General features: G+C 34.9%; 1 protein-coding gene across 6 annotated transcripts in view; it reads right to left on the bottom strand.

The window, feature by feature from the left end:
• Positions 1 to 7,760: 7,760 nt before the first annotated feature.
• CA1 (carbonic anhydrase I) overlaps positions 7,761 to 14,627 on the bottom strand; it is a 51,261-nt gene continuing 44,394 nt past the window's right edge. For all 6 annotated transcript variants that reach the window (XM_011937100.1, XM_011937101.1, XM_011937099.1 and 3 more), the window contains 4 exons: positions 12,981 to 13,076; positions 11,963 to 12,025; positions 9,160 to 9,315; positions 7,761 to 8,203 (listed from right to left, as the gene is read on the bottom strand). In XM_011937100.1, coding sequence (XP_011792490.1) covers positions 8,087 to 8,203; positions 9,160 to 9,315; positions 11,963 to 12,025; positions 12,981 to 13,076 — 432 coding nt within the window. In that variant the 3' untranslated portion in view covers positions 7,761 to 8,086. The remainder of the gene's footprint in view (positions 8,204 to 9,159; positions 9,316 to 11,962; positions 12,026 to 12,980; positions 13,077 to 14,627) is intronic.

Raw genomic sequence — 14,627 nt, 5'->3', positions numbered from 1 at the left:
GAATTGAGTCTTTGTTAACTTCTTCGGTGCAACAGAAAACTGTATTTCTGCTGAAATAAGGAATTGAAAGTTTATATACCCTTCTTGAACAGTGCCAATCTACAAAAATACAAAAAAAAAAAAAAATCCCTCTTTTCCCAATTTTAGAAAGAAAATAAATGCCTGAGAGATCTCTCGGCTCTAAACTATTTCTCTAGGTATAACTTCTCTCTTTATCTATCATTGAATCTTAGCTATCTAAGGAAGCAATAAATGTTTCCAAGAACTTCCATTTATTTTCTTTTACATGTTATTTAAGCTGCAGAGCTTTCTGAGACTTTTCATTTCTGTGGAAGTAACAAATGCTGCTGTTTAATCTGTGTTCCACCTGAAAGCTTAGATTTCTTTTTGAGGTGATTTTCTGATTAACTCAGTTAATTTTCTGATTTGTATAGGGATTTATTTTCCTGGAAATGGCTTAATGATTAGCTCTAGTATTTACAAAATAAAAATAACTTCCTGACCTGCTATTCAGTTCATATGGTGGGTGGAAGGAAATGGCTGTTTCTGATATTCAGTTGACATGCTAGGATTCTACCATTAAAAATTTCAGGGAAAATTCAGATTTCAGAATTGGGAGTGTCTTTCTCAAATGAGCCCAGTTCTAAACTTTACCTAGATTCACCTAACTTTACTCCTAGCCCAATCTTTTTCCTCTCTCATCTTCAAAGAAGTGGTAACTCTTTTTAAAGTTTCCATTTGGTTCACAATGGCCCCTAAACTGCATCTGCTCCTGCAGCCTATAGCCTATCTTCCTAAATGTCAGTGAATTCAATGGGATCTCCACCCCATGTCCAACCACAGTTGATAGGACCATAGCTGGGTCCTATCCAAGCCAGCTGGGATGCTTTTCCTGGGAATATGGAACTGGAACTAGAAATATATCTGTTTCTTCATGTGGTAGGTATCATTGTTCCTGTAAAAGAAAAAATGTAGGAGGTAGCTTGTGACATAGGAAGTTTAGTCCAAGAACACTGCTCTTGATAACAGAAAAAAAGAGGAGGATAATGATAAGAGAAATATTATGTTTGAAAAATTAGAAGGGATCACATCAAGCTCAGTGGTGACATTGATTAGAGCCATGTTTTATGGATTTCCACCGTGCCAAGCAGCCCCTGAGCTACAGGAAGCTCCTCCTGCCTCATCATCTCTGTGCACAGTGGGGCTGGTGGGAACCAGCTTTGAGAGGGCATCATGAACCGTGTTTTGAGTAGTTTGAGATGTTCTTGTGACATCTAAATGGAATATCAAATAAGCATTGGATGTGGGCATTTGAAACAGTCTTGGATAAAAATGTAAATTTAAGATCATAAACCTAATAAAGGTTTACATAGCCTTTGAAGCCGAAGTTATGGATAAGTGAACCTTATTATAGCAAGTTTAAAATTTTGCCATTTAACTCTTTTTTCTTATATTGAACCTATGTTTTTTTGTTACATGATTTTTTTTTCTTTTTTCTTTTTTTTTTTTTTTGAGACAGAGTCTCGCTCTGTCGCCCAGGCTGGAGTGCAGTGGCCGGATCTCAGCTCACTGAAAGCTCCGCCTCCTGGGTTTTACACCATTCTCCTGCCTCAGCCTCCCAAGTAACTGGAACTACAGGCATTCGCCACCTCGCCCGACGAGTTTTTTTGTATTTTTTTAGTAGAGATGGGGTTTCACCATGTTAGCCAAGATGGTCTCAATCTCCTGACCTCGTGATCTGCCTGTCTCGGCCTCCCAAAGTGCTGGGATTACAGACTTGAGCCACCGTGCCCGGCCTACATGATTTTTAAAATAAGACTTCTTCTGGAACACACCCTTTGTATTAATAGTGAACAGATGGTACCAATTTATGCTCTTCTCAGCAACACATGATAGTTCTTATTTCTTTGCATCATTGACAGCACTGTGTATTGTTTAAAAATCTTTACTAATTTAAAGAATGTAAAGAATGATAGAACATTATTTTAATCTGTAATTCTTTGATTATTAAGTTGGGTCATTTAAAAATGTATTTATTTATTATTTGTATTTCTTCTTTACTAAATTGCCTCTTTATGTCTTCCTGACATGTTCTCTTGGAAATTCAATTTTTATGTTAAAAGTTGTGAAAGCTTTTTACAAAGCAAGGACATTGTTCCTGTGGATGCCAGTTATATTGGAACATTATTCCCAGTTGTCATTTTCCTTTTCATTAAATTTTTTTATTGTTGCTGCTTTTACCAACATATTTAATTTTTCACAGTTCAATCAATTATTCTGCCATTTCCTGGGTTTTGCCTTTGGTATTTTTGAATAAAATTCGCCTACCAAATATTATTTAAATATTTATGCATTTTCTAGCATATTGATGATTTCATTGAAAAATTTAACCCATCTTGGATATATTTTAATATATGAGTGAGATCAGGTTCTAACTATTTTTTTTAAGTAGCTAAATGTTATTCTAGCACCATATGATTCTGTTATGCATGTTTGCTTCTGCTGGCAATTTAGGTCATCTAATAACATAATAGAAGGTAACATACTTAAGTAGCATAACATGCTTCTACCTGTAAGGGGTATTAAAATATTTATTAATGACTTGGGAAAGATATACTCTAGTTTTTAAGAGAAAAAATAAAGCCATTTAAAGTTTGTTCCTCTCTAACATAACTGCTATATCTATCTTCTCATAGTTAGGGGATTAGCATCCAAGATGCCATTGTGAGAAAACTCTAGTTACTGGGGGAACCTACACCCAATATTTCAACGTAGGTTCTTCTGTTTTCCATAAATGTCAGCTGGCTAAGAAATAAAGAGAGACAGTATAAAGAGAGGAATTTTACAGCTGGGCTGCTGGGGGTGACATCACATGTTAGTAGGACCATGATGCCCACCTGAGCCTCAAACCAGCAAGTTTTTTTAAGGGTTTCAAAACGGGAGGGGATATAAGAACAGGCAGTAGGTACACATGCTTCAAAGGGCAAAAAGCAGAACTACTAATAAGGGTCTAACAAAGATCACATGCTTCTGAGGGAACAAGACAAAGGGCAAAAGCAGAACTACTAATAAGGGTCCAACAAAGATCACAAGGCAAAGGGCAAAAGCAGAACTACTGATAAGGGTCTATGTTCAGTGGTGCACGTATTGTCTTGATAAACATCTTAAACAACAGAAAATAAGGTTCAAGAGCAGAGAACCGGTCTGACCACAAATTTACCAGGGCAGAGTTTTTCCCCACCCTAGTAAGCCTGAGTGTTCTGCGGGAGACCAGGGTGTGTCTCAGTCCTTATCTCAACTGCACAAGACAGACATTCCCAGAGCGGCCATTTATAGACCTCCCCCCATGAATGCATTCCTTTCCAGGGTATTAATATTAATATTCCTTGCTAGGAAAAGAATTTAGTGATGTCTTCCCTACTTGCACATCCATTTATAGGCTGTCTGCAAGAAGAAAAATATGGCTGTTTTTGCCCAACTCCACAGGCAGTCAGACCTTATGGTTGTCTTCCCTTGTTCCCTAAAAATCACTATTATTCTGTTCTTTTTCAAGGTGCACTGATTTCATATTGTTCAAACACGCATGTTTTGCAATCAATTTGTACAGTTAACACAATTATCACAGTGGCCCTGAGGTGATGTACATCCTCAGCTTATGAAGATAACAGGATTAAGAGATTAATATAAGACAGGCATAAGAAATTATACAAGTCTTATTTGGGAACTGATAAATGTCCATATTAAAATGAAATCTTCACAATTTATGTTCCTCTGCTCCAGCTCCAGCCGGTCCCTCCATTCCGGGTTCCTGACTTCCTGCAACATCTAGTAAGTGCACTTGTGATCCGAGCATTCTAAAGTCTTCAAACACAAGCTCTTTGTTCACCAGTTCACTGTTTTGGTACATGGTGAGAGTGTGCACATATTTTTAAGACTCTAAGTTACTCCTTATGGCTTACTTCTTTATTGAAAGCAAGATTTTATACAAGAATCCTATGGCTACTTCTCCACATTTCCTTCAAACATGTTGTATTTCTATTAAAATATTTTTTACTCTTTTTAAAAATTTTTTTCCTTAGCTTTAAGTCTAGGAACACAAAATAAGCTACCTTTTGTTAATTGGTTAGATACCTACATCCATAGTTCCATTTTGCCAAAGTAGGTATACTCATTTGTACAGTAGCTATGTCTGTCTGTCTGCCTCTCTCTTTGTGTATCTACTGAGATTAAAAATTGGTAACTATATTAAGAGTAATAAGAAAATCTGTGCAGTGTCTCATGGAGATCAGTTGATGAATAAACATTTGGGGTTTATAGATAATCAAGAAGATAATGCTTATAAAATAAGTATTTCCTTATGCTTTCATGGTCTTGGATGCAGAGAATGTTGATGGCGTTTAAAATGATTTTGACCCTTTATTTATCCGATGACGTCTTCCTCAATCAAACTTTCTCTTCTATACCCTTTTATTCTCATTTGTAATCTTTTATTACCAGTAATAAACAATTCACTAAGGTTTGGGTTCTCTTTTTTTAAAAAAATCTTTTTGTATCTCTTCTGCAATGAAACCTTATATCAACCCAAAGTAATACTTTTAGAGGAGAAAGAAATAAAAGATAATTCATGAATGATACCAGAAATATACTGTCATTCCATTTGTAGGTACATGTTATAAAGAATGAGGTAGAAAAGCAAGAATAAATATTATACTAGGATGCAAGATCAAGAGAGACTTGGAGTCCATTTTTAAGTTTTTAAATAGTTTAGAGCAGGGATCTTTTCCTGAGGTTCAGGAATGACTTTGTGATGGGAAAGGAAGCAAAAGACTGAGTTTCTAGACATTCTAAGACTCATTGCAAAATTTTGGCTATATTTGATTATGTGACTTTTTTTTGGTAAGGAAGAGAAGTTTCATAGCTTTAATCACATATTGGTAGGAATCTGCCACCACAAAACAGAGAAAGACCACGGATAGGGAATTACCAGAGTTATAATAAATAGATATCTGCTCTTCTGAGTCATGTAAGGAAATTAAATTTAATGAAAATATTTCTTCTTCTTTATTTCCTTTGCTCTAATTCCTATTACGATAAATTTAATGTATTTTGAGTCATTTGCTAAACCTTACATAAATGAACAATGTAGAAAATATTTTGGACTCATAATTCAACAGAAGGGTACCATAGTGATAAGTGTACAGCAGGGTATTTCTGAAGGGCAAGTGAAAAGACAGAAAACAGAATGGAGTAGAAGCACTCTTTATCCTTGAGCCCACGCTGGGCCTCACCAGCTGGCTTATCATTCTAGATGCCAATAGATGCGGCATAAAGAAGGTCAGCTGCCAAACATCATGGAAAAACCAGAGAATCCTTGCAGGATGTTTAAATTCTTTAGGTAAGTTGACAAAGGATGAGGACGTACAAGAGGAGGGTGAGTCAGTGACACGTATGAGTTACACTCTCAGATGATCCAATGCCTAGTCCACATACCTTCTCTCAACAGCTGTTTTTATCGGCTACTTCAGAGAAATTCATAATGCATCTCATGAGTTCTGCCAAATATATGAAATTCTGGCAGAGGCAGTAAGGGGAAACATGCTCCCCAGTTGGCATTTGCCTTAGGGATAATGTTTGATGGTCATAATGTATTTTTTGTCACATTTTTGCCCTTTCCATAATAAGACTTACAGACTTATATCTAAATGCTGGAATCCATTTTAACCTTCTTAAAAAATATTTGGACCATCAAGTCAAGTGTTTTTCAGATCCTTCCTATGAAATTTATTTCTAAATTGTTTAATTTCTTTCCAGAAAATGTTTTCAAATGAACATCTTTTGCAAATGTATTTCTCAACTTAAGCTCATATCCCTCTTTAGCGCTCACCTTTTGAGAGCCTTTCATAACTTTATAATTACAATCCTATCAATACAACTCATGTAAAGTAATAACATCCTAGGCCAGCTATAAGTGTTGCAGGCTTTCTCAATATCTGGCATATATAGAGTATCATACACAGTTGGATTCCTTTGCAAAGAAAGTATTTTATATTTAGAGATTGCATATGGGGGCAGAGCTAATGTGTTATTTGAGTCCCTTATATTTGTATTTTTTTTCAATTAATAAATTCTAAATTTCCCAACTTTGTGTAGAGAAACAAATCAATTTTGATTAAAAATAAAATAAAAACAAATTACATTTTAATAAAGAGGATTCACCTAAATTCTAGGCCCCAAGTCAAATGTTTCAAAAGAAGTCTCTTAGTATGGTTTTTAGGTGTAAAACAAACACAGCCTTTGCAGAAAGGCTTACTTAGAGCAATGAAGAATCTGCTTACGGTTTTTAAAGCAATTTTACTAAAACTTACAGAAATGAACAATTGGGCTTGGTCTCTACTACTTCAAATGAGATAACTAAAGTAAATAACAAGATTAAACACTGGACACAGGATTTGTAGAATTCTGGATGTAGATATGGCTTCGGCAATATAGGAGGAATAAGTTCTCATGTTTTACAGCATAATAGGATGACTATGATGAACAATAATTTATTGTATATTTTAAAATAGGTAGAGGAAAGGATTTTGAATATTCTCAACACAAAGAAATGATAAATGTTTAAGGTAATGGATATGCTAATTACCCTGATTTGATCATTACACATTGTATACATGAATCAAAATATCACACTGCTTGCCTGGGCACCATAGAGACACCATGTCTCTACAAAAAAAAATTAAAAAATTAAGCTGGCATGGTGACATGCATCTGTAGTCCCAGCTACTCAAGAGGCTGAGGTGGGTGGATTCTTGAGCCCAGGGATTTGAGGCTGCAGTGAGCTATTATCACACCATCACACTCCACCCTGGCTGGCAGAGTGAGACCTTGTCTCAAAAAACAAACAAAAAACACCACATTGTACTCCATAAATATGTACAATTATTGTGTGTCAATTAAAGATAAAAACAGCATACGGTGAAGTGCACATCTGATTAAAAGATTGCATGATGTTTCTATATGATTCTAAGCACAAATGACTTCTTTAGCTTTTTTTTGGAGGCGGAGTCTCGCTCTGTTGCCCAGGCTGGAGTGCAGTGGCGCGATCTCGGCTCACTGCAAGCTCCGCCTCCCGAGTTTAGGCCATTCTCCTGCCTCAGCCTCCCCAGTAGCTGGGACTATGGGGGCCCGCCAACACGCCCGGCTAATTTTTTGTATTTTGTTTAGTAGAGACAGGGTTTCACCGTGTTAGCCAGGATGGTCTCAATCTCCTGACCTTGTGATCTGCCCACCTCGGCCTCCCAAAGTACTGGGATTACAGGCGTGAGCTACCGTGCCCGGCCGACTTCTTTAGCATTTTTATAAACCACTCGCTTGTGACTTTTCTTCCAATTTTAAAGTAAAGATTCGCCATGCAAACTAACTAGTTGTAATAATAGCAGAGAAGCATTGTCCTTGCTAACGTGGGGAGAAGAAGTGAAAGCAATATCCAGAAGCATCATCCTCCTATATAAAAGATAATCTTTTTGATCACAGACAACACAAATGGTAGCAATGTTGGGCCAGCATAACGATATTAAATCCAGTTGTCATCTCAGCTGTATTTTTGTCTTCAGGAGTAAGCAAATGAATTTCTCAATATTTTATCTTCAGCTGCTCTTAGGTTGTTACATTTGACACAAAATACTCTTGCAAGTAAAGTAAGATTTTTGAATGTAAATGGAGTAGAAGCTTAATGGTTTTAGAAACTGAATGCACAATAGAAAGAAAGAGATAAAATTATTAGTTCAAATAAACTGAAAAAAATAGACATACAAATCACTTAGTTGTAATTTTAAAGAATTCCTCAAACTAAACTTGAATTTAAGCATAAGCTAATGCTTACAGATTACTATTTGCTAGCTTACTAATTATTATTTGAATTAAGCAGTAAGAAATAAAATTTAAGTTTCTTAGTTTTACGGGTTGATTTGAAGGCATGCTATCTTGCTAATATTGAAATACATTTATTTCTTAAAAATTACTATTTTACTGGATTATGTCGGAAGCACAGCTGTGTTCTTGAGGAAGGACAAGTTTCTTCTCCGACTCATCAAAATGAAGCTCTCACTGTTCTGCCCTTCAGAGGTTGGGTTGGACGGTTGTTGTGCTGAATGGGGACAGGGTTATCACCTTCAACATTTGATAGAAGACTGCGGAATTGTGCCAGCTGGAAGGATAAAATATTTTAAAAATAAAAAGTTTTTAGAGTTACATAAAGCATTTTATTTACAGTATTACTAATGCACTAATATTCAGAAAACTGAGTTAGAAATGGCAGTGATATCACTAATAGGAAGAGAGAAAGCCCCAAAGCCTTTACATTCATTCCTTTGAACCAGGCATTTTGCTTTAATTATTGATGACTGGGTTAAAGTATCAACTTTTTAATTTCAGCTGGGGTATGTTAGGCAAGTGATGTATTAGCTTGGTACCTTAGTTTCCATATAGTACTTACTTCACTGTGTTGTTGCGAAGATTAAATGGGTTAATACAGGCAAAGCCCTTAGAATGATGCTTGACATATAGCATGTGCTCAATAAATGTCAGTTAGCAACAGGCTACAATGCTTGTCCTGTGGGTTTGTTATGAGAATTGGCTAACAAAAGATATGTAAGGCACATAATAAAAGTGGTTGAGCAACCAATGATACTTACTATAATCACAATTATACAAACAGTTAATGAGATATTTTGCTGAATATATAAAAGTTTAAGCTCCACAAAAGGAACAAAAATATTTTGCCAACTATCAAGGTATGCCAGCTGAGAGCCACGGTTCCCCAAAATCTTATTGAAATGTCCACACAGTTTTTCTTTTATTTCTGAAATGCTTAAGAAGCATTTCAGGACAGGTCGGACATTTAACAGGTCAGACATTTCCTTATTAAGGAGGAAAGAGTAGTGGGAGTCATTTTTTTTTTCTGCATAAAGGTCAAAAAATTGTATTATAATGCAGTTTTGGATAGTTTAATAAACCGATGTCCCCAAATTATTATTTTTAAGTTGGGAGGAAAAATGAACTTCTCACAAAGCTGATTGAAATAATAATCTCTCTCATTGATACTACCAATTAAAGTAATATTCCTGCTACATATTCCCGGTTCCCATTCATTCACAACTCTACCTGCTCTGAGCTGACACTGATGCTCTCCTTACAGATGATCCAGGTTACACTCTCATAAAGAGGAGGATGAGTCAGAGAGCCAGAGTAGGTCCAGAAATCCAGGGATGAAGGAAGGAGAGTAGAGGGGTCAAAATTTGTGAACGGGGCTCGTTTGCCCTGGAAGAAAATAATACATCATTACAGCATGATATAAAATACTTATGTGAATATATGTGACATATATATATGCTATATTATCTTGTTATACATTATGTAGACATTTTAGCTAAGAGCCATTGATTTTTATATTTCATATTTCTTGACTGGTGTGTTTGTGGGTATAAACAGTAATATCAACAGAAGAAAAAAGATGAAAAATGTGTTACATGTAAGTTTTTGACCAAGACATCTTCTTCCTTCTTCATTTGGTTGCAGATAAGCAAAGATGCAAAAAACGTTTTTACAAACTGTATCTTTAAAAGATATTTAACTTCTAGTATAACGCTTTTATTTTTTCTCTAGGAATGATGCCAGATTCTATTTCAATGGCAAAGTTCTTTATTGACATACATATTGGTTGTTTTAGTTTTATTCTATTTATTCCTATCATCTTTTCTGATTATTACTGGTGTATAGGAAATGTACTGATGTTTGTATGCTAATCTTTTATGCATTCTGTATTTTAGATGATTCTTCTGGAGTGTTCAGGTGGATGTTAATGATGATATCAACTGCACATAATGATAGTTTTGCTTTTGCTGTTTCAATATCTGTCATAATATGTATTCTTTCATTATTTTGTTGCACTGATTAGGACCCTTATTATAATTTTCAATTGTGATGGTCACAGTGGCAGCTTGGTCTTGTGCCTGATTCAAATGAAAATGCTTCAAGTGTTTCACTATGAAGTAAAATGTTGATACAAGTTTCTAGGTAAAATTCTTTATCAAATTCAAGAAGTTTTCAGGCAGTTTTCTTTCATTTTGTTTCATCCTAAAGAAAGGGCATTAACCTTTATAAAATGATTTTTAAGCATTTAACAAGTTGATCATGAGGTTTTCTTCATCTTTAGTTAATATAATGAATTAATTTAAGATTTTCTGACATTGAGTCATTCTTGCATTTTTGGGATATACTCTACTAATTCAGAAACTACTCTTTTAATACACTGTTGAATTTGATTTGTTATAATAAATTTTAGGATTTCCTTTAGCTATATTCCTAAGAAAGTTTATGCTATGTTTTTTGTTTTGTCTGTTTTGTAGTTTTGATACCCGGTTTTGGTATCAGATTCCATTAAATTGACGGGAAGTTTTCTGTCTGTTCCTTCATCTGGGCAGTTTAGTTAACACTGGCATGATTGTTTCTTAAAAGTTGAGTAATCCTTTTCCATGAAATGGTCTGGGCCTAGTCTTTTCGTTTAATAGATACATTTTGACTATTGTTTACATTTACTTTTAGGTTCTCAGTCTATTTAGGTATTCTAACTCCTTGTGAGTCAATTCCCTTACTTCACATTTTCTTGGAAAATTATCCATTTTATCTAAAGTTTCAAATTTACTGGCATAATGTTATAAAAAATTTTGTCTCTTAAAATTTTCTTCTATATCTTTAGTCATAACCCATTTATTTCTAATAATGTTTTATATGTATGGCTTTTTTTTCTCTTTATCCAGCTTCCCCATATTCTGACTTTTTTGTTGTTCTTTGAAAGAATCAACTTTTCAATTTATTGATAAAATTTTACCCTTTACTTAGTCATCATTTTTCTTTTTAAAATTTATTTATTTAAGATAGAGTCGTGCTCTGTTACCCAGACTAGAGTGCAGTGGCACAATCTCGGCTCACTGCAGCCTCCACCTCCGGGGTTCAAGCGATTCTCCCGCCTCAACCTCCTGAGTAGCTAGGACTACATGCGTGCGCCACCATGCCTGGCTAATTTTTTGTATTTTTAGTATAGATGGGATTTCACTATGTTGGCCAGACTGGTCTTGAACTCCTGCAATCTCAATCCTGAAACCTCAGGCAATCTGCCCGCTTCGGCCTCCCAAAGTGCAGGGATTTCAGGCATGAGCCACCACACCCGGCCATAATTTTTCTTTCTTATTTTATTCTTTTCTGCTTTTATCTTCACTAATTGTTTCCTTCTATTTTCTTTTCATATTTTTTTGATAACTCTTGAGTTGAGGGCTTATTTTTTATCTTCTGTCATTTATACTTTATAAGACACTCACTTAAGTTTAATCTTTTCTAGAATCAGCATAAATCAGATTTATTTTACACAAAAATATGACAGTTCTCCATGCTGCAAAAAATGACAAATCTCTGATTTATGGTTTAACTACTTACCATTAAAACAATAAAGCTAACTTTGTGTATATCAAAAAATCCATTTTTTGAGTTGACTAATAAGAGTTATGGTTATCAAAGATTGTATATCAATCGTATCTCAAAAGAATGCCCTTTACTTCTGAATTTTTGTACTGCTAAAAAACTAGAGATATCTTTATTTATCAAATGGAAAATCACAATTTTGTTAGATACAGTTTTTCAAGCAAATTTAAATGGCTATGTAATCTGCTTTTCTACAGGCCATATTCTGCTGAAATAAATAAACCATAATTATGAAAAACAAAAAACCAAAACAATTCCCTGCATTAGAGACTTTCTCAGAGGTAGGCAATGTTGAAGTAGCACCTTGATTTTTAGTTGGTAGCTTTTGCTATCGCCTTCCTACTTCCCGGTTTTAATACTTCATTAAATGATTTCCATAGATTTGTAAATTCTTGTTCTCTGATTTAAACTACGTATTTAGTGTATTTACCTTGGTTTTAACTGCATGGAGAGCATCAAGTACTTTCTGTAGCTTTGGGTTGGCCTCACCAACCTGGAGATTTAAGAAAATAAAGTATGAGATAAAGATTATTGTCAATCAAACACTGCTTAGCTAAGCTTTAATTTTTTTTTCAATTAGCAACTGACGAGAGGTAAGGTATTTTCTCTCTGCTTTAGAAGGAGAAGTTTTTCAAGCTGTATGTCTTTGAGAGCCTTTGTACTCTATAAATTGTTTATAATATGTACCTACGGATAAAGTAGCAAACAAAAAAAATGATTAAACTTGATTATTGGCAATATGTTCAAAGTTTTACAGGACAAAATCTAGACATTTATCAAAACTGACATGAAAACAAATCTCTTATTTTGGTCTGTTATGTTAGTTATTATTACTACAGTTTTTGGCATATTGTAAGTGCTCAGTAAAGATTGGGTAGAGATGCTATAATTTCAAGAGTTACTTAGTTACCCAGGCATATCCAATTTAATAATAACTTTTTTGTAGAACTTTTCAGGGATTCTTCTATAGAGTATTTGAGCAACATCTCCCGTTTAAAAAAATCAACCGAATGTTCTTTGTAAGAAAAAATTCTCTTTATTTCTTTCCTAATGAGATTTTTAAATTGATAAATTTCTGAATCTATGGTTTCAGGTTTCCTTATTAATATTTAATAATATTTCTTTCCTGATGAGAGATTAATAAATTTCAGAGTCTATGAGGTAGGAAGTTTAGAGGAAGGGGAATTTAGAAGAGCTGGAAAATAGAAATTCCTTTTTCCCTTTGAACACCTTTCTATCTCACCTCCACCTGAAACTCATTTCTCTCAGAGGGAAAAGCAGAGATAAAACCAAGCAATAAAATACTAGGGAACTATTTTTTCACCTGTAGTCATCGGTTGAATGGGAACTTTAAAATAAGAAATTCTAAAATATATGTTGCCTTATTTCCTTCTATTTTGAGGTCTAATTGGAAGCAGAGCTGTATAACTTAACTACCTGTAACTCACCTTCATCAAAACACCAATAATTGCCAAACCATCAGCCTTTGAGACAGCTTCAGCAAGGCTGGAGTATTTTGCAGAATTCCAGTGAGCTACATGAAGCTAAAAATGATACTCTGGTTAATTATTTATACCAGTATGACGACAAAAGGTAAGTTATAAGTTAACTTGTTACCATATGATGATGTATCTTGGCTTAGATACATAAAACTTACGTGAACCTTTATCCAGTGGATTAGAAGAGTTACCTCCTTACTCTTAGGAAGGGTTATCTGTGTACTAAGTAGAGATTGCAAAACCTGGAACCAGTAAGCAAAATGTCCTTTCCTACAATATTGTTATTTAATATTACTCCTTTAAATGTATCACTCTTTGTTATGAAAGGATCAGGAAACATGACTAACTAGTTTTTGGGAAAATGATTGAAGTAATTTTCTCTCACATGTGGTACTTTGTAGTAAATTCGTGAGAAAGGGTTCCTGGAGTATCTGGGAGTCTCAGCCAAGAACGGATTCTTTCAGGCACATTAGTGCCCTTTTCAGACACCTCTCAAATAAATATCTCGTTTAATGTCTCTGCAAACTTTAGATTTGTATATCCAAGTATGTATGTATGTATTCTTGATATCTCTATATGGATGTCTAATAGATGTTTCAAACTTAATCTGGCCAAAATAGAACTCTAGATTTCCTTCTTGCCAAACCTGCTTAAATTTACCTTCTTAGGATAAGGTTTTTTAATTGCTCAATCAATAAGTACAACAATTATCATTCATTTCTTACTTTCCCCACCTATCAACATTCACATCTTACAGATTATACTTCATCACAACTTTGAGTCTTTGCATTAACTTCTAATATTCTCTGGAATTTCCTTCCCCATGATCTTCAAGTGGCAGACTTTTGTCTTGAGTTAGGGTTGAACTCAAATGCCACTCCTTAAATAATTCTTTTCTGATCATCCAACATAAAGTAACCACCACAAATCAAAACAATTCTATCCATATCACTTATTTAATCTCTCTTCTTCCTATTCTCCTCCCTCCCTCCCTCCCTTCCTTCTTCCCTTCCTTCCTCTGAAATTTTTATTTTCCCTATCAAATGCAAGTTCTGATCACAAGTACTTTTTAAAAACAGTATCTCACGCCTGTAATTTCAGCACTTTGGGAGGCCGAGGAGGGCGGATCATGAGGTCAGGAGTTCGAGATCAGCCTGACCAACATGGTGAAACTCCGTTTCTACTAAAAATACAAAATTAGCTGGGTGTGGTGGTGCATGCCTGTAATCCCAGCTACTCAGGAGGCTGAGACAGGAGAATCACTTGAACCTGAGAGAAGGAGGTTGCAGTGAGCCGAGATCGCACCTCTGGACTCCAGTCTGGGTGACAGAGCAAGACACTTTCTCAAAAATAAATAAACAAATACAAACAAAAAATAATTAAAGAGAGTATCTGGCATATTGTAAGGGTTCAATGAATATTTGTTTAATGAAAAAAGAATGATTAAGACAGTATATTAAGAGGGATCACTTATTGCAAATTCCTCTGACCATGCCAGTCTAGATTCTGTCCCTACTTGTAATCAATTATTCTTACATCTGTATTCCTGTGCTTCTTTGTGAATAGTCATACTGCCATTTGCTACTATATTTATTT

This window comes from Colobus angolensis, unplaced genomic scaffold (genome assembly GCF_000951035.1).
Source record: "Colobus angolensis palliatus isolate OR3802 unplaced genomic scaffold, Cang.pa_1.0 Scaffold16, whole genome shotgun sequence".
NCBI classification, from domain to species: domain Eukaryota; kingdom Metazoa; phylum Chordata; class Mammalia; order Primates; family Cercopithecidae; genus Colobus; species Colobus angolensis.
This window is presented reverse-complemented; position numbering and strand designations above follow the sequence as displayed.